At 41.1% G+C, this 25,997-nt stretch overlaps 1 protein-coding gene across 1 annotated transcript in view; it reads right to left on the bottom strand.

Moving 5' to 3' along the window:
• JMY (junction mediating and regulatory protein, p53 cofactor) overlaps window positions 1-25,746 on the bottom strand; it is a 100,310-nt gene extending 74,564 nt beyond the window's left edge. The window contains exon 1 of the mRNA XM_063085615.1: window positions 24,207-25,746. Coding sequence (XP_062941685.1) covers window positions 24,207-25,229 — 1,023 coding nt within the window. The 5' untranslated portion in view covers window positions 25,230-25,746. The remainder of the gene's footprint in view (window positions 1-24,206) is intronic.
• Window positions 25,747-25,997: the final 251 nt, after the last annotated feature.

Genomic DNA, 25,997 nt, shown 5'->3' with positions numbered 1-25,997 from the left:
AAACTATCCTTTTACAGTTTTAAAGGCAATAATTCTCTCCTTGCAAAAATATATATATTCACAGAAGTCCTTTATCTTTTATTCCACTTGGAAATGGAATGCTTTCTTTGAGATAATGATTTTCTACAAAGTTTCAGAAATAGCAAACTGTTAAAACAATGAGAAAAAAAGAAAACAGTAATAACATCTCTTAACAGCGATGTTTTCCCAACTCATTTACAAGTGATCGAATGCCACAATTCAACAGTAAGACAACCCTCAGACACTAGATTTCTTTGAGCTCCTATTACACGGACACTAAAGTAAATGTAATACAAAGAGTTTAGATACTATTTTCTGCCAGTACAAAAACATCAAGTCTCTATATGGTTGTTAAATCACATACACAAATAGGTGTAACTGACAAGACAGAAAATCAGTTATTCTATTCCAATATAAATACGTTATATATCATTTCCCACATGCCTATTATCCTCAAACAGAATAGTACTTTACAAAGCTATTATGCAGCAACTAAACTTAATACTCTTTGCAGAGAAGCCCAGGGCATCTCACCTAACACTGATAATTTATTAATTTGTCGTCTTTGCTATAAAGTTTCATGTTTTTCCAACACTAGATTACCTTAAAAGCAATTATAACTTCAATCTATTTTAATTGGTCAATCTATTTTAATCTAGGTATCTGAAAATAATTTTAAAATAAAGAAAAAGCATTTTAAAACTTCATTTCAAAGGGTGCAATTTACTAAGTATTAGACTTTAGTCTAAACCATTTCCTATAATTCATGTTAAAAGAATTCAGCAGATGAAAGGATAATCACTAATTCATTACAATTACATAATTTATTTTTCTATTTTGCTAATCAAAAGCTGACAAAGTCCAGTGAATAAATAAACTGAGCTGTGAACATCTGCAGGTTATGAACTGTGAAATGTACAAGGTGCTATAAACAACATACGTAAAAGAGTAGTAGAAAGAAATTGTAAGGAAAGTTGGATTACTTAGGATTAAGGATGGAGAGGGAAGGCCTGAATTTAAAATGTGGAAGATGAATCTAAAATGTGGAAGATGCAGGTTTGCTAAATTTGAGAAGATTCACTGAGAATCACACTGAATAGGAAAGCAGATGGATGTGAACGAGAATACAACGTGCCTGCAAAGGATTTCAGAAGGGCTCAAGCTTGACCAGCACAACATAAGGATGTTCACAGGACGATGGAGCAGAAAGGAAGAACAGAGCAGGGGCCTGGAAAGTAAAGCTCTGAATTATTTCTGCTTCAAAATCTGATACATCTCTTGAGCAATTTTATTTTATTTTATTTTGGCAGCTGGCCAGTATGGGGATCTGTGATTTGTGCAATTTTAGAAAATTATTTTGCTCTATTGATTCACTTGAAAGACATGAAGCAGAATTTTACAAAGCATTAATTAAACATATTAGCCTAAGAAATAGAATACATCTTCCTTTTCCTTCTTTCTAGCTTCCCTAATACCCTTTTTATTTGCCCTTCCCCCTCAACTAATCCTGATAAGAACGGGCTCTTAACTTAGGAGGTCTCAACCTAATATCTGAAACAAAACTCTACTTAATGAGGGCTGGCCCCTAGTTCTCTTGGGAGAGTGCGGTGCTGATAACACCAAGGCCACAGGTTCAGATCCTATATAGGGATGGCCGGTTAGCTCACTAGCTGAGCGTGGTGCTGACAACACCAAGCCAAGAGTTAAGATCCCCTTACCGGTCATCTTTAAAAAAAAAAAACCTCTACTTAATGCAAAAATTTCTCTAGGGCAAGGATCTCCAACTTTTATCATGTAATTAAAAGAGGTGGAAACAATAGTTTTAAAAAAGTTTGGAGGCTGGCCAGTTAGCTAAATTGGTGCTGACAACACCAAGGCAAAGGGTTCAAATCCCTGTACCAACCAGCTGCCAAAAAAAATAAAAATAATTTTTCAAGACTTCCTAAAAATCACTGCAATATAGAAAACTGCCAAATGACCCTATGCCACTTATCCCTTTCCCCAATCCACTTCAATTTGGTTTCTAACCCAGTAACCAATTACAGATATAGGAGGAGAGAGAAGATACTTCTTGTGCTTAAATATGGAATCATCATCCTATACCTTGCCAGTTGGAGTTAGTGTTAGGGTCATATCTGTGACTTTGGGATTATAAAACTGTTACTATCTTAGAAGATCTTGGAATAATTCCTGAGAATTATCAAAGGAATAATTTATTCACTGGAGTAAAGTCCTAGATATAAAATTTAAGCTCTAATCCCCTGTACATAGTTCCATAACTTGATACCATAATCTGATATGTCAAACCCAAGATTGATTGCCTTTCTTTTTTCCTTTATGTGTTTAAGAAACACATAAAATCTACAATAATATCTTCACCATTAATTTATTAAAACATGCAAACAGGACTGGCCAGTTAGCTTACTTGGACAGATGGTGGTGCTGACAACACCAAGGTCAAGGGTTTGCATCCCCATACTGGTCAGCCACCAAAAAAATAAATAAAATAAAATAAAATATGCAAATAATCATCTGCTTGTGAAAAAGGGTGACTCAAGACATTTACATGGGAGGAACCTATCCCAGCAATGAAACTGGATCTGTAGCCCTGGTAACTCCCTTTAGGTATATTGGGTGTGTTTCCCCAAACAACAAATAAGGACCAATTCCATACATTTTCCACATTTGCAAAGCACACAGCCCATCTGTTCTTGTTTTGCAAAACTACTAAATAATTTTTATGTTATTTCTATGTCAATTAACACAGAAATCTAATTTTAAAAAGTATAAGACCTACTGACAATAATGACCAAAACTGATATTTAAAAGTTATTTTCAGATTCTCTACTTTGTAGATAAGTGGTAAATCTGACTGCATTTTACTCCCGGGAAACATATACCTTTCAGTAAAATGTACATACATGTTCTGTACATGTGTCAGAAACCAACCTTAAAACAGTTTTGATCAAAGAACATCTACTGAGCACCTACTGTGTACATTAGGGGATCTGAAGCTTTAGGAAACAACAACAAAATCTGTCTTTGTCTCTTAGGGGCTTACAATGTATTTTACAGACCAGGAGGGGTCCATCAAGAGAAAAACCAAGGCAGCAGTTACAGATGATATAACCTGTAATGATGTAAGGCCTCTGTGACTTCTAAATTTCTAACAGAAATTTCCGACTTCTGACTGTTCAAAAATGACTTTCTACAGGAGAGGCACTTGGTCTGGCCCTACTTAGACAACTGGAAAAAGAAAGAAAGACATTGGGGGATGGTGTCCTGTACAATGGAGCAAAAACAGAGCTGGCTGGTTAGCTCAGTTGATTGGAGTGTGGTGCTGATCACAACAAGGCCCAAGGTTCACCACGGACCAGCTGCCAAAAAAAAAAAAAAAGGAGCAAAACAGGAGTGTGTATGGCGAATTCAGCAAATAATGAGTAAAAGATCTTGGCTAGAATGAAAAGGTTCTTGTACAGAACAGAGCGAGGTAAGGCTGGAAGGCTAACCAAGATGTAGACAACCCTGAATGCCAGGAATTTGGCCTCTCTCTACAGAACAATGGTAAGTAATGGAAGGGTTCACTGTTGTTTGTGCGTAAGTTTTAACAGCTGGAGAGGTGGGTACGAAAGTTTACAAGGCAGCGTTTTTAAAACAGTTTGGGGGCAAGGTATAGAAAGGCTACACTGCAAGGAAGACAGTCCAGGGATGAAGTAATGAGAGATTGGACTAAGGCGGCTGCAGAAGCAACATGAGAAAACAGTAACATTGAAACAAGGGAAAGCATGAGTGATTCCATAGTTCTTCAGTTCTAAAAGTTATATTATTTAACATTTCTGAATCATATGCATTTGCAAATTAATGTGAACATATTAACAGTGTTTCTTTCCCTCACACTGAAGAAAACCTGTTGTAAAATCAATCATGTGCCATGAGTGATGGCTTCTTAGAATCAACAAACACCAGATTTGGAAGAACTGAATAATTTTGGGAATTGATGGGATGGGGGCAATGCCAGGGAAATAGACTCAGACTAAAGGCAGCTGTTCCAGATAGAGTCATAGAGCAAGTCAGAAATGGCAAACAGAGGATGTGCTCTGGGTAAATGGACCAAAGAGGAGAAAAGCAGGACATCTAGGCACAAGGGAAATTGGAAATGCAGGACTAGAGCTCTGCGATGGGGGAAGACCACAGAAGGAGCAGGAGAGTGAAATTTCATTTAATAAGTACCTTAAGACCCTAAGGGCCCACATACAAACATACACAGATATGAAACACCACTTTTAAAAACAACCTATGTATATATTACACAGGAATTGGATAGAAATCAACAACTTATGAAAACTCAGAAACTGGGCTGGCTGGTTAGCTCACTCAGAGCATGGTGCTAGTAACACCGAGATCAAGGGTTCGGATCCCCGCACTGGCCAGCAGCCAAAAACCCCCACCCACTCAGAAACTATCTATACACACTATCTATATATACTTTCCAAGATGGCTCCTTGGCCCTATTGGAAAACTAATGCAGTATATCCAGCCCTGCTGTACTTTTCCAATTGTTAAGCCAGAAAAGGAGTTTAGGATTATCATCAAAAAATAACATTTGCACTAATAATGCTGTTTTTTGGCAAAGACTATGGTAATGAGGCTATTAAGCTGGGCATGACTTCACACTTCAAAAACTGAACATTATAAGACTGTTTCAGTTAGCTAGCTTACCTACATTTATATATACATTTCATTTTTCTTTTTATATACATGTACATTTCAAAGGTGAGATGAAGCAAAATCGGCATTAACCATCTAGTAACACTGTGCCCCAAAGTGCTTGACCATCCCTGTCCCTGTAATAACAGTTTACAAAATCCAGTATCCAATATTGTATCTACATAATAAAGTATAAAATATATTATTTATAATAAGGAAATAACCAAACATATGTCCAATTGCCTGAAACCATATTAATTTTCTACTCCTTCCTAACCAGAGATGGACATTTTCAAATAAATTAACTTGTAAAAATAAAAATCAGCATATGTAAATACCTAAATATTCTTCATTAAGAAATAAAACTCTGAATCCTTTGAAAACCATACAAATAAAATCAAGGTGGGTAGAAAAATCAATCACAGGCAGTTCAATTATAAAACATGTTTTACCCTAAAGGCACATTAAAGTTTTTTTTTTTTTTCCCATAAAGACAATATTTTATGCAGTGGTTAGACTTCCAACCACACTACCCAAAACTACCCAAATAAAGGTAAATGTATATAAGTGCAATAAAAAAATATTAGAATAGAACATTTTCCAAGAGCAGGAATTAAATACTGGTCAGAAATACCACACTTAAAAAAAACCCAAAAAAACCTAGAGATAATTAGAAAGAATGAACAGATGAGTAGAATGTGTAGCAAAGCTTAAGGGGCTATTTTATTTTTTATAGTATGCCTACTACCTGACAAAAGAACTTATTCATTGAAATGATTAATGGAAGAGACTTACAGTTATTTTTAAAGGCTTCTAGAGGTTAATGCTTACCACTTCTTTAATAATTATTTCAAATGGATTATCTGAAAATCAACTATGACCAGGATTGTCTTGGATGCTTACAAACAAAAGGGAATGGGAATACAGAAAAAACAGAGAAGAGAAAATAGACTTTATCAACCTGAAGAATCTGAGAAATAAAAAGAGAAAATAGACCCACCCAGGGTCCTGAGGTATGAGTCGGGGACAGACCCCTCCTCCCGCAACCAGGCTTGCCGCCGCTGTCAGCTGTCACGGGGCCAGTTACTCTTCCAGGAGAGAAGAAATCTAGGATTATCAGAGGTGGGAGGGAGAGGGGGATGGGGAGAGACTGGATAAGGGGCTTAAAGAATAAGTACAACTTGTAATAATATATATACTAATAATATCGATTTGATCAATATATGTTAACATTGAACCCCCAAAATATGTATAACTGTATAATCAATTATGATTCAATAAAAAAAAAAAAAAAAAATCCGAGAAACAGAAAAAGAAAATAGACTTTAAAAAATACTGGAGCCGCCTGATTAGCTCAGCTGGGAGCATGGTGCTGATAACACCAAGGTCCAGGATTCAATCCCTATATCAGTCACCTGTCTCCACAAAAAAAATACTGGAATCACAACTCTAACCAACTATATACCAAAAGGAGCACTGTGTCCTCTAAAGTCAACCAAAATAATAATGTGCACATGAAGCAGCAACAAGGGGCTTGGGAACCACGGACTAGGAGTTTCTATTAAGGACATAGAGGCTTAAGACCAACCTGTTTTAACACTTTTAATTTGGAAATATTTTTCCTATATGGCACCAGCTTCCATTGTAACCAAACCGTTTTTTAGTGAAAACAGGTTTGGCTCTGGGAGGAACCCAGCAGTCTGCATGAGTTGCTTCAGAAAAAAGTGGACAAGGAAATTATCATGATAACAGCAGCTGATATTTATTGAGGGTTTCTATACACCAGGCACCATGCTAGGTACTTCACATCCATTCTCCTTTATTCTTCTTAACAACCTTACAACATAGGTATAAATATTATGCCACTTTAGAGAAGAATCAAAGGCAGAGGTTCAATAACTTACCAAAAGTTAAACTAGTAAAAGGTATGAGTGAGAAGGTGAATTCTGCAGTCAAACTCAAGCTCTTAACCACTGTCCCATATGGCCTCTACTCATGACAGTCTATTCTTATTCTCTTAAGAGAAAGATACCAATTTTTGAGTCTAGGGAGACAAAATATGATGAAATTTCATGAAAAAGGGGAAAACTGAACAGAAAACTGAGGAATGATGCAGAGAGACACGATGAAAAGAGAATAAAATTATAATTCAATTTTGGAATTCCTTCCAGATTTCAATTTCTTTTTTTCTTTTTTCGTTTCCGGCAGCCAGCTGAACCCTTAGACCTTGGTGTTATAACACCGTAGGCTAAACAACTGAGCTAACTGGCCAGCCCTCAGCCCCTCAATTTCTAGACCCAGAAACTTGGGCTGGCCCGTGGCTCACTCGGGAGAGTGCGGTGCTGATAAAACCAAGGCCCTGGGTTTGGATCCCATATACGGATGGCCGGTTCGCTCACTGGCTGAGCGTGGTGCTCACAACACCAAGACAAGGGTTAAGATCCCCTTACCGGTCATCTTTTAAAAATAAAAAAAGAAAGAAAGAAACTTAACTGATATTTCAGATAAAAAAAAACACCTGTTCCTCTATCCAACTTATTAAGATAATTTCCACCAAGATAAATAAAACAGCCTTATTTCAAGTTTTAGGTCTCACAAGGCTCAATATATACAGTAAAACCTGCTCAAGAGCCAACTCCAAGGGCCGGCCCATGGCTCACTTAGGAGAGTATAGGGCTGATAACCCCAAGGCCACAGGTTCGGATCCCTATATAGGGATGGCCAGTTAGCTCACTTGGGAGAGCGTGGTGCTGACAACACCAAGTCAAGGGTTAAGATCCCCTAACTCATAAAAAGAAAAGAGCCAACTCCAAAGTCCTCCAGGGAGCCAGAGACTTTATAACACACTGTTTACAAAAGCAAGCACCTAGGCAGTCTTCACTGGGAAACTTCACTTTTAAGGAAACAATGAATGTTATTCATTCCATGAAGTTTTCAAATTTAAATACTGTTACTCTAGGGCCGGCCCGTGGCTCACTCGGGAGAGTGTGGTGCTGAGAACACCAAGGCCCCGGGTTCGGATCCCATATACGGATGGCTGGTTCGCTCACTGGCTGAGCGTGGTGCTCACAACACCAAGTCAAGGGTTAAGATCCCCTTACCGGTCATCTTTTAAAAAAAATAAAAATAAAAATAAAAAATAAATAAATACTGTTACTCTAGGGCTGGCCAGTTAGTTAGCTCAGTTGGTTAGATAACACCAAGGTCAAGGGTTTAGATCCCCATACTGGCCAGCTGCCCAACACCCCCCCCCCCAAAAAAAATTGCTACTCTAAAGTTAATTCATGTCTTTATCTCTTATTCCTTCAATTCTTTAACACTACTTGTCATAACCTTTTCATTTATATTTAGCAGCCCCAATATCAAAATTCATATCACCTAATATAAATGGGGGGAAAAAATGAGAGGCAGGATTTCCAAACTAAAAATAAAATAGGTTAATTATCTTAACAGTCTCCCCACTTTCTGGCCTAGACAGAAAAAAGTTTAGCCAGTAAGATAATTACTCAGTATGGTTATGAGGGGAAGGGGAGTAGGAGATTAAATTCTATGTTATCAACTAATTATTTCAAATAGGAATGAAAGTGATAGCAGGAGGGGGGAAGTAGATTTCAGGCTTCAGTTTATACTACACTAAATTCCCTAGTTCTACTGTAGGGGACAAAAATGTATTAGGAAATGTTACTGGGAGAAAATTAATTTTCTTTCAAATAATATGTACCTGTGAAATCTTTTGGGGAAATTATCACATCATCTAAACCAACTCACTCTGGGCCAGTTTAACACAGAATTTATAACAGAACATTTAAACATCAGTATAAAATCTGTTCTTCCTGTGGTTATAGAAATACTACATTTTAATAAATGAGCTGTATTAAAAAAATATATACATTTTGACTCACATTAGAGATTTATGTATCATACATGGTAGCACAAATTTAAATTACTCCTCTTTAGGATTACAATGTTCTTTAATCCCAAACAAAATTAGTGATTACGGTACATGTACATAATCAAGGTTTTCCAAAAACATAGTCATCAGCCAGGCACTATCATTGTTTTGTCCAGTGATGAGACACTGACCATACTATTTCAATTTACAACAGTTAAAGTTATCATTTAGCCTCACTCTCTTTCTACAGGGATGGAGACAGTCCAGTGGTTAAGAAGATAGAATGGAATCAGAGTGGCTTAGATTTGAATCCAGTTCTCTTATATACTCGATATGTTAGGCAAATTTACTTATTCTCCTCCTCTACTGTAAAGTCTCTGCCCTTTAGGATGATATGAAGATTAATAACAACAAAAGTTTAGATTTATCAAGTGTTTACTACATGCCAGGCACTGTTCTAAGTGCTTTGCATCAACCCATTTTTTTTTTTTAAAGATGACCGGTCAGGGGATCTTAACCCTTGACTTGGTGGTGTCAGCACCACGCTCAGCCAGTGAGCAAACTGGCCATCCCTATATGGGATCCGAACCCGCGGCCTTGGTGTTATCAGCACCACACTCTCCCGAGTGAGCCACAGGCCGGCCCAACATCAACCTATTTTTAAATCACTGTATGAGGCACCAGTATTATTCTCCTTACTTTATAGATGAAGAAGCTAAGGTACTGAGAGAATTAGGTAACTTGCCCCAAATCACAAAGCTTTTACTTGGAGACACCAGGACTCATACTCACTTGAATCCAACCTCTTAACTACCAATGTACGTGCTATGTGAGATAATGTAGGTAAAGATCTCTGCACAGTTCTTTTCACACAGCAAGCATTCAATAAAGACGCGCTACTGTGGTTATTGAAAACTAGAGCCTTAAAAAAGAAAAAGAAAAAAAAAAACACCTAGATCCTTACATGCTTCTCTACACATGCCACTCCAGTTATGGTCACATAGGTGTCAGTAAAAAGGATAGAGACACATCTAGATAGCACGGTGAGGAGGAAGATAGGCTTCATGAGATAATTTTAGTAATTAAACATTAATTTTGGGGGCCGGCCCGTGGCTCACTCGGGAGAGTGCGGTGCTGATAACACCAAGGCCCTGGGTTCGGATCCCATATACTGATGGCTGGTTCACTCACTGGCTGAGCGTGGTGCTGACAACACCAAGTCAAGGGTTAAGATCTCCTTACCGGTCATCTTTAAAAAAAAAAAAAAAAAAAAAAAAAAAACATTAATTTTGCAAGTATAACTCCATCAAGTTATCAAAACTGTTTGGAAAAGCAATTTTAATACTACAAACCATAGGGAAATGCAATAAAGACAAACAAACAAAAATTAAAGTACAGGAAATGAATGACATGAGGACAAGAAAACACACACAAAAAAGGGACACTACTGCCCTATTCTAATGGTTTCTGCACCCCAAAATGAATTAGAGCTTTCTCAAATCCTAAAACCTCTAGCAACATTAGAAGTGCTGTGACTTGACAGTCATCTTACTACAGGGTTACTGCCCTGCAGTAACAGTCACCTTACTACCTAAACCCGGATACAAGCACATAAAACAAGTGGCTCAGGTCCCAACCCTTGCCACACTGCACCTATAAACTACCGTGGATCCTTAAAAAGGACACTAAACCAACTTCATTTTACAAACAAGAAACTAAAGCCCAAAAAGGTTAGGTGACAGCCTAAGGTCAAGCAACTAGTATTAGAATCAGGACAAAAACTCAAATTTTCCTGAGCCATAATCCAATAAATTTTCTTTCACTAAGCAGTAATTAAAGACATGAGGCTGGCCAATTAGCTCACTTGGGAGAGCATGGTGCTGGTAACACCAAGGTCACAGGTTCAGATCCCTGTACCACCTGGCTGCCAAAAACAAAAGACATAGTGTAGTGGGATGCTTCTAAAAAACATCCAGTCTCAACTAATTCCTAGCAGGATGACTTGGAAACCGATTTTATTCAAGTTTTCTTCCCAAATAATCATTTCTTGTCATCACCCCCAGTGCCTATATTACTTGAATGCCTTACTATTTTGTTGAATAAACTAAGATCATAGCTAGCACTCTCAAACCTTAAAGTTACAAATAAAACTCCAAATCATTAAAGTAACTTCATTTATTCTGAAAAGTGTTTTTCTTTGTGGAATGTCTAGCCCATCAGGCCTACATTTATTTCATAGCCTATTTAACAAAACCTTCACTAAAGTCTGAAGAGAATTTACTCTATACAATTATAACCATATATAACTTAAAATTCAGATTCTTCAAGATGGCGGTGGCTGCGGCAGTTGGCCCGGAGTAGCTGAGGTGGAAAAGGCGGCCACTGTGCCTTAGGCAGCCGGGAAACTTGTGGACCTTCCTCTCGCCGTCTCTTAAGGGAGGACCGCTGCTAGTGGCCAGTCGTGGGGGCTGACCAACACTTTGCCCTTGGCAGGAGAGGCTGCCTCGTTTACAGGCAACAGCTCTGAAGTATGGAGCAGGAAAAGAACTGTTTCTTAGCTGCAAAAGCGAGTCTCTAAACAGGGAACACGGCGCCAGGGCTGCTGCTGATACAGCCAGGATCCCGGAGGCCGGGGCCAAGCTGAAGGCAGCCAGCTGCCATATTCAGGATTCGAGGATTCCTGGGAGTGCCCGAGCCGCGCCACGGGACCGACTGAGCAGCCCAAGGTGACGGCGGCCGAGAACGAGACGGCGACAAAGCAGAGGCAGAGAGGGAGCCGCCCGACCTGGCACAGCCCTGTGAGTGACCCCGACCTGGCCTTGCTCGGGGGGCAGACGCCCACCGGGCTTCCGCCTGCGTCACCAGGCCACTCACCCCTCCCGGGGCTGCCTCCATTTTCTCAGGTGGTGGCAGCTCCGGCCCTGCTCAGCCAAGCCTGTCCCCCTCGCCCGGCTCGGCTCCTCACTGAGCCTTCCCACTTGCTTGCCCCGGTGCGGGGCTTCCCAGGGCCTGCAGGCTGGCCTCCCCTCCCACTCCCTCCACAGTTCTCTTGCGGGGCTGGTGGCGTGGGGCGTCCCCGGCCAGCATCGGGACGGCAAGGAGGTACAGGCTGGGCCGACTGTCACTCCACCGCACCCTGGGCTCCGGCCCCTGGTAAACTTCCTGTTACTGGGAGGCAGATACCATCTCTGCGGCCACCAGTTCGGAAAAACGCCTAACCGATTTCGGGTTAGGAATAGTGTTGGAGAGTTCCCAAGTCCGCTTGAACCTGCCGGAGAGCTGACTGCGGAGGGGCACTGGACTCGGTCTGCGCCGGGGAGATACAAAGGTGAACCGTGTGCTGCGGGCTCCTCCCCCGAGGAGCTCACGCTCTGGTGTGGGAGATAAGACAAGTACACAAATAACCGCGATACCAGGAGGAAGGTGATAAGTCCCAAGAAAGATCTACACAGTGCTATAAAGGCACCCAGAGCGACCGGTCGTCTGCGCCTAGCAGAAACCTGGTAGACTTCCTGGGCGAGGCAGTGCCAAGCAGGGTCTTGAAGGCCCAGCTGATAGACGAGGGTTGCAGAAGACATGTCCCAGCCGAGCCCAGTGCGCACAGAGTGGGGAGACGTCCGGCTAGGGAGGCAGAGACTCGACAGAAACCACACACCCTGTGGGGTCGCCACTGCACAATCCAACAGCCTGGGCCAGAGCGCATGGAACAGGGAGAAGTTCTGCACAGGAAGTGAAAGCTCAGCAGAGACCACACACCCTGCAGTACCGCCCCGTGATCCAGCAGCACAGCAGAGTCCAAGCTGACCAGAGACGTGGCTCCCCGGAGAGGCCCAAGACCCGAGGCAACCATACACACAAGGCACTAGAGGGCAAATGAGCAGTCACGGAGGTAGCCATACCAAATTGGCAACCACAGCAACATCTTAGTTAGTCAATAGTCTCAAACCGGTGGACTGTGAAACCCCCTGCCACAATGAATAAACATCAAAAAAAAGATACCAGAAATACAAAATCAAGAAAGTACACCACCAAAAGTTAATAAATCTCAAACTATAGATCCTATAGAACAAGAAGCCCTTGAAATGACTGACAAGGAATTTTGAGTGATAATTCTAAGGAAACTGAATGAGATACAAGAAAACTCAGCTAGACATCATGATGAAATGAGGAAAAGTATAAAGGACCTGAAAGAGGAAATGTACAAGGATATCAATGTCCTGAAAAAAAATGTAGCAGAACTTGCTGAACTGAAGAAGTTATTCAGCGAAATAAAAAACACAACGGAGAGTTTAACCAGCAGGCTTGTCGAAGTTGAAGAGAGAACCTCTGAACTTGAAGATGGGCTGTTTGAAATAACACAAGCAGACAAAAAAAAAAAAAAAAGAAAAAAGAATCAAAGACACTGAAGAAAATCTGAGAGAGATATCAGACAACCTTAAGTGCTCAAATATCCGAGTCATGGGTATCCCAGAAGGGGAGGAAAACGGAGATTCCATTGAAAACATATTCAACAAAATAGTGGCAGAAAACTTCCCAGGTATAGGAAAAATCACAGATCTTCAGATCCCAGAAGCTCAACGATCTCCAAACGTATTCAACCCAAAAAGGCCCTCTCCAAGACATGTTATAGTCAAATTGACAAAACTCAGAGACAAAGAGAGAATCTTAAAAGCTGCAAGAGAGAAGCGTCAAATCACCTATAAGGGAGCCCCAATCAGGCTAACATCAGACTTTTCATCACAAACCCTAAAAGCTAGAAAGGAAAGGGATGATATATTCAAAATACTAAAAGACAAAGATTGTCAGCCAAGAATACTCTACCCTGCAAGGCTATCCTTCCGAAATGAAGGGCAAATAGTATATTTCTCAGACAAACAAAATCTGCGGGAGTTCACTACCACACAACCACCCTTACAAGAAATCCTCAAGGGAGTACTGGGTTTGGTTCCTGAAAAATAACTACCACTGCCATAAAAACACAAGAAAAATCAAAACCCACTAGTATAATAAAAATGGCATTCATGAAGAGAAAACAAACAAACAAAAATGCTATCTACAACCTAAGGAACCAACAAACACAGAAACCAAACAGTAAATCAGAAAGCAAGGAACAAAAGACACCTAAGACAACCAAACAACCAATAAAATGCTAGGAATAAGTCAACACCTTTCAATAACAACTCTTAATGTAAAAGGCTTAAATTCCCCAATCAAAAGACACAGACTGGCTGACTGGATCAAAAAGGAGGACCCAACTATATGCTGCCTACAAGAGACCCACCTCACCCATAAAGATTCACACAGACTAAGAGTGAAAGGATGGAAAAAGATTTACCATGCAAACAGAAAAGAAAAACGAGCTGGAGTAGCTATTCTTATATCTGACAAAATAGACGTTAAACTAAAAACCATAAAAAGAGACAATGAGGGACACTACTTAATGATAAAAGGACTGATCCATCAAGAAGACATAACAATCATAAATATGTACACACCCAATGTTGGAGCAGCCAGATTTATAAAACAAACTCTATTAGACCTAAAGAAGGAAATAGACACTAATACCATAATAGCAGGGGACCTGAACACCCCACTGTCAATATTAGACAGATCATCTAGGCAAAGAATCAGCAGAGAAACACAAGATCTAAACAATACTCTAGACCAATTGGAATTGGCAGATATCTACAGAACATTCCATCCAACAACCTCAGAATATTCATTCTTCTCATCAGCACATGGATCATGCTCCAGGACAGATCACATATTAGGTCACAAATCAAGTCTCAATAAATTCAAAAAAATTGGAATTATCCCATGTATTTTCTCAGACCACAATGGATTAAAACTAGAAATTAATAACAAACGAAACTCTGGAAACTATACAAACACATGGAGATTAAACAGCATTCTACTTAATGACATATGGGTCCAAGAAGAAATCAAGCAGGAAATCAAAAGATTTATTGAAACTAATGAAAATAACGATACATCATACCAAAACCTGTGGGATACTGCAAAAGCAGTATTAAGGGGGAAATTTATTGCATTAAATGCTCACCTCAGAAGAATGGAAAGATGGCAAGTGAACAACCTAACACTTCACCTTAAAGAACTAGAAAAACAAGAATAATCCAAACCTAAAGTTAGCAGACGGAAAGAAATCATTAAGATCAGAGCAGAACTGAATGAAATTGAAACCCGAAAAACAATACAAAAGATCAATGAATCAAAAAGTTGGTTTTTTGAAAAGATAAATAAAATTGACAAACCATTAGCATGGCTAACAAAAAAAAGAAGAGAGAAGATTCAAATAACAAAAATTAGAAATGCAAACGGTGATATTACAACTGATTCATCTGAAATACAAGGAATCATTCGAGACTACTATAAACAACTAAACGCAACAAATTTGAAAATCTGGAGGAAATGGATAAATTTCTGGACACACACAAGTTCCCAAAACTGAACCATGAAGATGTAGAAAATTTGAACAGACCAATAACAATAAAGGAGATTGAAGCTGTTATCAGAAGGCTCCCAACAAAGAAAAGCCCAGGACCAGATGGAGTCACAGCAGAATTTTACCAAACATTCAAAGAGGAATTGACACTGATTCTTTACAAACTATTCCAAAAGATTGAAACAGACGCAAATCTCCCAAACTCATTCTATGAAGCAAACATCATCCTGATACCAAAACCAGGTAAAGATATAACCTAAAAAGAAAACTACAGGCCAATATCCTTGATGAATATAGATGCAAAAATCCTCACTAAAATACTAGCAAACAGAATACAGCAACACCTACATAAAATTATTCACCATGATCAAGTGGGATTCATCCCAGGGATGCAAGGTTGGTTCAACATACGCAAATCAATAAATGTGATATACCATATTAATAACGTCAAACACAAGGACCATATGATCATCTCTATAGATGCTGAAAAAGCATTTGATAAAGTTCAGCACTCATTCATGACAAAGACCCTCTATAAGTTAGGTATAGAGGGAAAGTATCTCAACATAATTAAAGCCATATATGACAAACCCACTGCCAATATCATCCTGAATGGGGAAAAGCTGAAAGCTTTTCCTTTAAGAACAGGAACTAGACAAGGATGCCCACTCTCACCACTCCTATTCAACATAGTGTTGGAAGTACTAGCCAGAGAAATCGGAGAAGAGAAGGAAATAAAGGGCATCCAGATTGGAAAAGATGAAGTCAAACTGTCCCTGTTTGCAGATGACATGATCCTATATATAGAACAGCCCAAAACCTCTACAAAAAACCTCTTGGAATTGATAAATGATTTCAGCACAGTAGCAGGATACAAAATCAACACACAAAAATCAGTAGCATTTCTTTTCTCCAATAGTGAACATGCAGAACGAGAAATCAAGAAAGCCTGCCCATTTACAATAGCCACCAAAAAAATAAAATACTTAGGAATTGAGTTAACCAAGGAGGTGAAAAATCTCTATAATGAGAACTACAAACCACTGCTGAGAAATTAGACATATGAAAAAATGCTCAACACCACTCAGCATCTGGGAAATGCAAATCAAAACCACACTGAGATACCATCTAACCCCAGTTAGGATGGCTAAAATCCAAGAGACTATGAACGATAAATGCTGGCGAGGTTGCGGAGAAAAAGGAACTCTCATACATTGTTGGTGGGACTGCAAAATGGTGCAGCCTCTATGGAAAATGGTATGGAGGTTCCTCAAACAATTGCAGATAGATCTACCATATGACCCAGCTATCCCACTGCTGGGAATATACCCAGAGGAATGGAAATCATCAAGTCGAAGGTATACCTGTTCCCCAATGTTCATTGCAGCACTCTTTACAATAGCCAAGAGTTGGAACCAGCCCAAATGTCCATCATCGGATGAGTGGATACGGAAAATGTGGTACATCTACACAATGGAATACTACTCAGCTATAAAAACAAATGAAATACTGCCATTTGCAACAACATGGATGGACCTTGAGAGAATTATATTAAGTGAAACAAGTCAGGCACAGAAAGAGAAATACCACGTTCTCACTTATTGGTGGGAGCTAAAAATTAATATATAAATTCACACACACACACACACACACACACACACACACACACACACACACACAAAGAAAAAAAAACGGGGGGGCGGAGGGAAGAAGATATAACAACCACAATTACTTGAAGTTGATACAACAAGCAAACAGAGGGGACATTGGTGGGGGGGATGGGGGAGGGAGGAGGGAGGGAGGTTTTGGTGATGGGCAACAATAATCACCCACAATGTATATCGACAAAATAAAATTTAAAAAAAATAAATAAAATATAATAAAATAAAATGAAAAAAAATTCAAAGACAAGCATAAATAGGCTTAAAAAGAATAAAAAAGCATAAAAAGAAAACAACTCAGAAAATTTTCTGGCTTTGTGCTGAACAAATACTTCTCTGCCCCTGTGCAGTTTTAATAACTTAGACACTGTAGTGGATTGAATTATGTCCCCCCAAAACTACCTGAAGCTTGAATTGTGCCCCCCAAGTTTTACGTATTAGAAACTTAGCTCCCACTGTGACTGTTAAGAAGATGGGAAATCCTATAATGGTAATTCGAAAGTGGAGCCTTGAAGAGGTGATTTGATTATAGAACCATGCAGTAGTGAATGGATTACAAATGGTGGTGGTCTCTGGGGCTTTAAAAGAAGAGAAGTCTGTCTTTCTCTGTTCTCTCTTGCTCTCTCTGCTTCCACCATCTTGCAATGTGAAACCCCTGGGTCACTGTCGCCACCAGCAGATGGACTTTGGACATCTCAGCCTCAGAAACTGTAAGCAATAAATTTCGTTTTTCTTTATAAATCACCCAGTCTCAGGTATTCTGTTATAGCAACACAAAAAGGACTAACACAGATACTCTGTGTTAAGGCTACTTGGTACTATCAGTCCAAGTCAGTAGTAGTCACTTTCTAAAAGAAGCATGAAAAATCAAATAAACTTCGCGATCTGTACCCAAAACCAAACAGCACCAAAAAAATTATTTTGTCTTCAACATCTGTCTCTTACCTTGCAACTTAATAATTTTTCCCTTATTAACAATTAAAAAGGGCCAGCCCGTGGTTCACCTGGGAGAGTGTGGTGCTGATGACACCAAGGCCAGGGAATCCCTATATAGTGATGGCTTGGGAGAGCATGGTGCTGACAACACCAAGTCAAGGGTTAAGATCCCCTTACCGGTCATCTTTAAAAAACAATTGAAGGACCTGGGCAAATTAAGAGAGAGCAGATCCTGGCCTAATAAAAGGAAAAGGAGCCACAGGAAACTTCCCATTACAAAACAATAAGCACACATACATTTAACCATCAACGTATGAACACCTCGTGCTTTCAAGTCCCACTGCCAACAATATTTTATAGTCAATGAAAAAGCAGCAATGGAGAACAGTTATAGACTGATCAATTAAAATTACACATCAGGATTTGGGAAGTGAAGATGGCTAATTCAAATATAACAGTTGCTGTATTTGACAAATCCGTCCTACCCACCTTCACCCTTCCAATACACACATATAACACATTACCAAAGTGTCTGTCCAAGGATGGCTATTTAGCTCACTTGGTTAGAGTGCAGCCTTATAACACCAAGGTCAAGGTTTGGTTCCCCATACCAGCCAGCTGCCAAAAAATAAAGTGTCTGTCCGAGTTGTCCTTGCTTTTAGCAAGGAGGAAACATGCATGGATCTCATGTCTGTGAAATATCTGGACTAAGCATCAAGTGATGCTAAACAGCAAGCAGAGAAACCACCACATAAATTAATTATCAGGAAGGCTGCCATCCTGCCACCCGTCTCCATGTTTTCACTTTACAGAAGCACTAACCTAGAAGTATATATTCAGCTTTTTTTCTATACTTATCTTTCTTTTCAGTGATATGAAAAATAGCCAAAAGTTTATTTGGGCACGGGACTGAAGAAAATGATTAGCATCAAAATCATTATTTTAACAGCTTTCAAGTTTTCTTCATAACTTTAAGAATCCAACAAAATTTAGGCTGGCCAGTTAGCTCAGTTGGTTATAGCATGGTATTGATAACACCAACGTACCAACATCAAGGTTGTGGATCCCCCGGCCAGCCACCAAAGAAAAAAAAGAATCCCACAAAATTCACTTAGCTTCATTATTCTTTAACTGTGTTTTACAGTTAGAGGACAGTTTACTGCAGGCCTTCAGATCAAGAAACCCAACAGGCCACGAAGACATGGCAGAAAAGGCACAAGTTTGGATTTGGTCACTCATTAGCTCTTTAACCCTGGCCAAATCCACATGACCTTTCTAAGTCTCAACTTCTATTTCAGTAAAATAAGCACAAAACACTCACTTACCTCAAAGGATAGTAGAGAGAATGAAAGGAGATAGGTAATGTGAAGAACCCAAAACCTAAGTGGTGCCAATAAATATTAGTTACAATCCCTGAAAGAAGGGTTGAGTGGAAAACTCTAGAGAATCCTTACTACATGAAAGAAGAGAAACACTTCCTTAAAGACTCCTTTGTAAGTGCCAGGCACTCTGTTTGGTGCATTTTCATAACATCTTACTTAAATCTTAAGATGTTCTTTAAGTATGTCAATAAAAATAATAACAATATAATAAAAAAGAAAGTAGTTTTGAGAAAACTTTTAAAAAGATATTCTTTAAGTATTTTCCCCATTTCCCTGTTTTAAAGAGCTTAAAATAACTAAGTAGGTCATCAGAAATGGTGAGTCCTACTTTGGATGCAGGTCTACCTGACTCCAAACACTAGGTAGGCTGTATACTGTATGTCTTACATAGCGACTTTTAAAAATACATGCTGCTCTCAAACACTGGTTGCAACTGGAAAGAATTGAGCACATTTTTGTAAATGTGATAAACTCCAAAGTGAACACTGATTTTTAGATCTTCAGCCTACCATCATAATTAAGGTTCACTATCTAAAGCACCACAATTAATCATTTCAAGAACAGTTGTCCTTATACAGAAACCATTATTTACAAAATCCAGGTTATTATAGGAGAGTTGGTATATTTGCTCTTATTTATTTATTTATTTTGGGGTCCAGCTGGCCCATATGGGGATATGAACGCTTGACGGTGTTATAACACCGCATTCTAACCAATTGAGCTACCTGGACAGCCCACAAAATCAAGGTTATCAAAGGTAAGCCACAGTATGGGCCACCATGTGCACACACTATAACACGAACCTCAGCTCTGACCAACAACCAAAGCTACTGCTGAAGCTGTTCAAAGGGCCTTGGTGGCACTTGCACTAATTTAGGGATTAAGTATCTGCTGCATAAACACCGCTTTCTCCAGTAAACCCTTATAAAAGTCCAAGACAAACATGCCAGTAACAAACTTCACATTTCATCTGGATTAAGGGTCTAAATAATATACAATCTACAACTCTTAAATCACATAAAAATAGTCTCTCATTAGTATTGCAAAAATTGTAAATCCTCACAAATTATAACAATTTCCAATCAGTTGACCAAACGTGAATCATTAAAAACTTTTAGCAGAAAACCTAAGGCTTCATTCTCCAATATTTCACAAGATGAAGATACAGTACTTCTTATGATCCCATATTAAACCATAAGGGCATTCCAAAAATTAAACTCCAGCAGAGGTATGTCCTAAACTTACAAAGCAGATAATTTATAATTTTAATACTCTTTTTAAGGAACACCTTTAAAAGTCTGATAAAAGCCTATCTGAAAAAATGCACACATGAGGGCCCACCCGTGGCTCACTTGGGAGAGTGCAGTGCTGGTAACACCAAGGCCATGGGTTCGGATCCTAGGGGAAAAAAAAAAAAAAATGCACACATGCCCACACATATAAAACTTTGCATGCTACTTAAGGTGCCCCATTAAAGCTCACCCATAGCCCCTCTTATAGGAGATTCATCAACCCCAGATAAAGACTCCTTACTTAGTAAGTTATTTACAGTTTTAAGAGATTTTTTTCCCTAGATTTTAAAGCACAGTCCCTTGAGGAATTTACACTGATCACTTTATAAAAACTGTATTTATCCACAACTTTACATCAACAAAAATACTTCTTCCAAGTCCTTCACATTTTTGCAATAGTTAAACAAACAAAAACTCTGGTATCCTTTACCCACTAATATTAAGAGCGCTTACAAGATGTTTGGCCCTGGACTGGGGGTGGCAAAAAGGAGAATTCCAAGATACTGTGAAGGCCATTGACCTTGAGAAGTTTACAATCTATTTGTACAGCCTGTTCTATTTTGGGGGGGTTTTATTTTATTTTATTTTATTTTTTTAAAGATGACCAGTAAGGGGATCTTAACCCCTGACTTGGTGTTGTCAGCACCACGCCCCACCCAGTGAGCCAACTGGCCATCCCTATATGGGATCCGAACCTGTGGCCTTGGCGTTATCAGAACCACACTCACCCACACTCACCAAAAAAAAGGGGGAGGGGGTTAAAAAAACCAAAAAAACAAACAACTTCCTCTCAACAATTTACTGACCATTTTGAACAAATACAGGTTTGGCCTTTAAACTGAAACCTTTAAATGGATAGGAAAGGAAATACTGTAGGAAAAACACCAAAAAATACATTAATAGAAATTAAAGAAGGAAAAACATGAGCAAAGGACTAAATTTTCAAAGTAACATATCTCTAAAAATGCGTTTGATTTACTTACCAGTTATACCTAGCTTGAAAAGCTATGGCCTATTCTACAAGCTACATCAACTTGAGAATTGAGAATGAAAGGGGCCGGCCCGTGGCTCACTCGGGAGAGTGTGGTGCTGATAACACCAAGGACACGGGTTCGGATCCCATATAGGGATGGCCAGTTAGCTCACTGGGTGAGCGTGGTGCTGACAACACCAAGTCAAGGGTTAAGATCCCCTTGCCAGTCATCTTAGGAAAAAAAAAAAAAAAAAAGAATTGAGAATGAAAGACAACATTCAATTAGGTAGAATTACTAAACTGAACAGAATAATACAAAGACGGCACAACCTCTATAAAGATTTTACCTAAAAAAAATTAAAAAGTGTTACTGCAAACTAGTAAGGAAGTAAAAAATTTAAGCAGCTAGAGAACACAAATAGATGGCAGCGTCTTACACACTACCACTACCGTGCCCATGGCAGACATCTAATCATACCACTTTTCCCCCCACTGAGCCTCATTTCTCTCAACATAATCTTCCAGTAGAAATCTGAGTGGGCATTATAAGCCAACCTATTTGTTGTCCTTGACAGCTCTTTTTCAAATACTGTTCAAGTCAACTAAATGAAGAACCAAAAAGTTATACACTTATTCAATAAACTTATAACAAACTTCATTTATTCTGAGTTGTTTCCCAAAACACAAAATACCATTATAAAGCTTTTTTTTTTTTTCTTTTGTTAAAGAGAGTAAAACATTATGGCCCATACAATCTTAACTAGGAAAAACTTTTAAAAAAAATTATTTAAGAAAGGGCTGGCAAGTTAGTTCAGTTGGTTTGACCAGGATGTAATAAACATCAAGGTCAAGGGTTCGGATCCCAGTACCAGCCAGCTGCCAAAAAAAAATATATATATATATATATTCTTAAGAAAAAAAAATTTTTAACCCTCCTATTAAAGAATTCTAGAAAACTAGTTAACTATATTTTGGGGCAACTCATTTTTAGGCCATTTGAATTAAGAAGTCAGAGACAGTCACTTCTTTCTTAGCATCATTAAAGTTAAAATCAGACAGGCCTATTCATTTAGGGATGAAAAAATAGGTAGTCTGAAAAAAGTTTAATACGTATATCTGTAAATCAAATAAGAGAAAGACACTAACTTTGTTCTTAAAGTTTAAGAGAAACATACACTAAATTATATGTGATTATTATAATCACTATAACCTATGTGAATATTTAAGATTGCTGTCACTTCCTTCCTAAAAGAAGGTAGAAGAGACTCCAGAATTGAGAGGTGAAAAGGGAAATAAAACTTTCCTGGAACTCTAGAATCACGTTATGGTTGGTGACACAGCATAAAGTAAACCAACAGGAAGGAGTGAAAATCTGGATTTAGGAAGTTGTACAAGAGTATTACGATATAAGTGAGAAAGAATTATTTCCTCGATAACTCAAGTCTAGCAAAGAAAAATATCTAATATTCTATGAAGAAACCAGGAGGCTCCAGCTTCCTAGCCTTAATAGCAGAATTCAAGTATCATATACAAAGGAGTCTTCAAAAAATTGACGGAAAGATTCATATTAATTCCACTTTTAATTCCATTTTTCCACGAACTTTTTTTTTTCTTCCCAAAAGATGACCGGTAAGGGGATCTTAACCCTTGACTTGGTGTTGTCAGCACCACGCTCAGCCAGTGAGCAACCGGCCATCCCTATATGGGATCCGAACCCGTGGCCTTGGTGTTATCAGCACCACACTCTCCCGAGTGAGCCACGGGCCGGCCCTTTCCACGAACTTTTTAAAGTATCCTCTTACCCACAGGCAGATGAAAACACAATCTAAAGAATATAAACATCATCAAAAAAAAAAGGCATTTTCCTCATTCTAACTCTAACCTCAATTTGTACTAATACTAACAATAATTAAGTTGCTTTGAGAAACCACCTGCAATGCCCATAGGAAAAACTAAGCATATTTTTTAAAATTAATTTTTGGTTTTAATTGTACACGTACATGGGGTACAGTATGTTGTTTCACTAAGCATATTTTAAAATACCTTTTTAGTTAAGTTCCTTCAGCAGAAGTTGATAAGCAGGCATGACTTCAAAATATACATATATGACACATTGTAGACCATATCCATTCAAACCTTTTTTCCCCATAATTTCCTGTTATTCTAAGTATTAGAGAGTTCGAAAAAGCTTCTGCACTCCTTTTACTCTTACAGTAAGTACCAAAGTAAAACATTCTTGCCCATGACCTTTTTTCTCCCTAAAAGGGGAGTGAAAACTGAGCTATCTTTAAAGACTTGAGATACTCGCAAAGAGTATATAAAACCATCTAAAACTACATTTGCATCCAACTGTCAGTTGGAGCATTTTCACTTGGACAGGTAACTCACTAAAAATAAATTTTAAATGTGCGTACATGACAGACTGCATAGAGAGAATAAAAATAGAAGATCGACTCTGTTCATTAAGGTAAACTATTATGAGTAAATAGACACGACACCAGTAAAGAGTTTATATCTAGGCAGTTAATGCTGGAAAGTGTTCTAGGAGCAAAGAAACGCTCATTTTACCTTGTGTTTACAGGACACCTTTTTTCTGAGTGGCTTCAATCTCATTACCAGTACTGAGTAAGAAAAAGAGCGCACTTATTACTATTTGATAAATGGGGGAGAAAATCTAAGAATTATCAAAGTCCTTCACAGAGCCAATTAACGGAAGCCACTGACAAGAATTAAGGGGAGATAGATCAGGAACCCATTTCTTTTCCTTTTCCCCCGGTCAGGGAAAACAAGCGACCCACCTGCGCACACCCACACCCAGCACCCAGCCTTGGCAAATGAGTAACCACAAGCGACGACTGGAGCCCACACTAGTCTCTTACCTCCTGGATGCGCTTCCTGGCCCGCTGCAGCACTTCTTCGTAGCCCTTCTGCCGCAGCTCGCTGAGGCTCTCGTAATACTCCTCGGGATCGTCGGTCTCGGTGAACAGCACCTGGGAGAGGATCTTCCAGCCACAGGTGTCCAGGCCGTGGCCCAGGTACACTTGGAGCTGGTAACACAGAGTGTCGATCTCCTGTTCTGTCATCTCGGGGGCGCCCCCGAACAGCACGGTCCACATGCCCGACGGTTCCTCGGGGAACACGGGCAGATACGGCTCCAGCTGCGAGTTCACGGAGCACAGCTGCTGGTGCACGGCGCGCAGATCCTGGAAGGAGAAGAGCCCGGCCCAGCTGCATTCTTCGGCCGGAGACTCCAGCTCGGCGGCGGCCGGCGGCTGCTCCGCGTCCGGGAGCCCAAGGGGCGCCTCGTCCTCCCTCGCCATTTCCAGCACCTCGATCTCCTCGGAGACCGCCCCGGAGGCGCTCACTAACCGCACCGAGGACACCGGGGCTTCCCTGGGCGTCGGCGGGGCTGCCGCAGGCGCCGCATCTCTGCCTGCAGATCCCCTCCGGGCCGGGGTGGGCTTGGCCCGCACGGGGCTCTTCAACGAACTCTCCGCCCCTCTGCCGGCCGGACTCCGCAGCAGCGGATCCCCCCGATGATTGCGCGCGCTCCGCGGAGAGCCGCCCTCCGCCCAGGCTGGGCTCCGCCGAGGCCCGGGGCTCCTCACTGCAGTCGCAGCGCCAGTGGCCTCGGCCCGGCCCTTACCGGCCGGACTGCCCGGCCCTCGGGTCCCGTCGGACGCGGCTCCGCCGGCCTCGGCGCCCCCTCGCGCCCCCGCCTGCTCCCGGGAGCCGCTCCTCTGCCTCTGGGCCGTCCGGTTGTGGCAGGTTATGGCAAACTTGCCCTCAATCTCGTTCCAGGCCACAATGAAAACGAACTTGTGCTTCTCGGGGTCGTCGAACACATGGGGTCGCACAGCCACCCAGTCCGACTCGAGCGTCTCCTCCACCGCGAACGACATGGTGGCTCCGGCGCCGGGCCGCGGGGGCGGGCCGCCGGCCCTGCCCGCCCGAGGACTCCCCGGCTGGCTGCGCCGCGCCCCCCGCTCACCCTCGCCGGGCGCCTTCAGCCATCTTAGCGCGCCGCCGGCTGGCCCCGTCGCCCGCCCCTCCGCACCCGGACCCCGAGCTCCTTTGTGGCGCGGCTCCCGGGAAAGACAATACGCGTCCCGAAGCAGGTAGTTCACATGATCACGTGCGGCCGGATCTGTTTACAAGCCCCGCGCTGCGCAGCGCCTCGAGCCGCCCGGCCGCCCCCCGCGCGAGGCCGCGGGTCCGCGTCTGTGGCGCTCCGGAGGCGAGGCGGGGGTCCCGCGGGGTCGGCCGGTGGTGTGCGTGAGTCTCTGCCGCTCGTCCAGCCGATCTCCCCGCCCCAGCTCCTCCTCCTGGCGACCAACCGCGCGGGCCTGACTGACGGACGCGTCTCCTAGACTCGGCGCCTCAGCATCGCCACAATGTTGCCATTCGGCTGCTGACGTCGGCGGCTCCACGAGGGACGTAAACACGGGCACGTGCCGCACGCTGGTGACGCGACGGCGGCGCGCGCACTCCTGCGGCGCACGCAGGCACCGCCCCTCAGTCCCCACCCCCTCCCGCGCGCGGCCGCGCACCCGGCTCCCTCCTTCCTTCCGCTCTGTCCCTTCCCCCGCGGCTGGGACCCGCGGACAGCTGGAGGCTGCGAGGGCGGTGAGAGTGGCAGGTGTACCCTGCGGCCCAGGTGGCCTCCGAAC

This window comes from Cynocephalus volans, chromosome 2 (assembly GCF_027409185.1).
Source record: "Cynocephalus volans isolate mCynVol1 chromosome 2, mCynVol1.pri, whole genome shotgun sequence".
NCBI lineage: Eukaryota > Metazoa > Chordata > Mammalia > Dermoptera > Cynocephalidae > Cynocephalus > Cynocephalus volans.
Note: the sequence above shows the minus strand (reverse complement) of the source record. Positions and strands in the feature narration are given on the sequence as shown.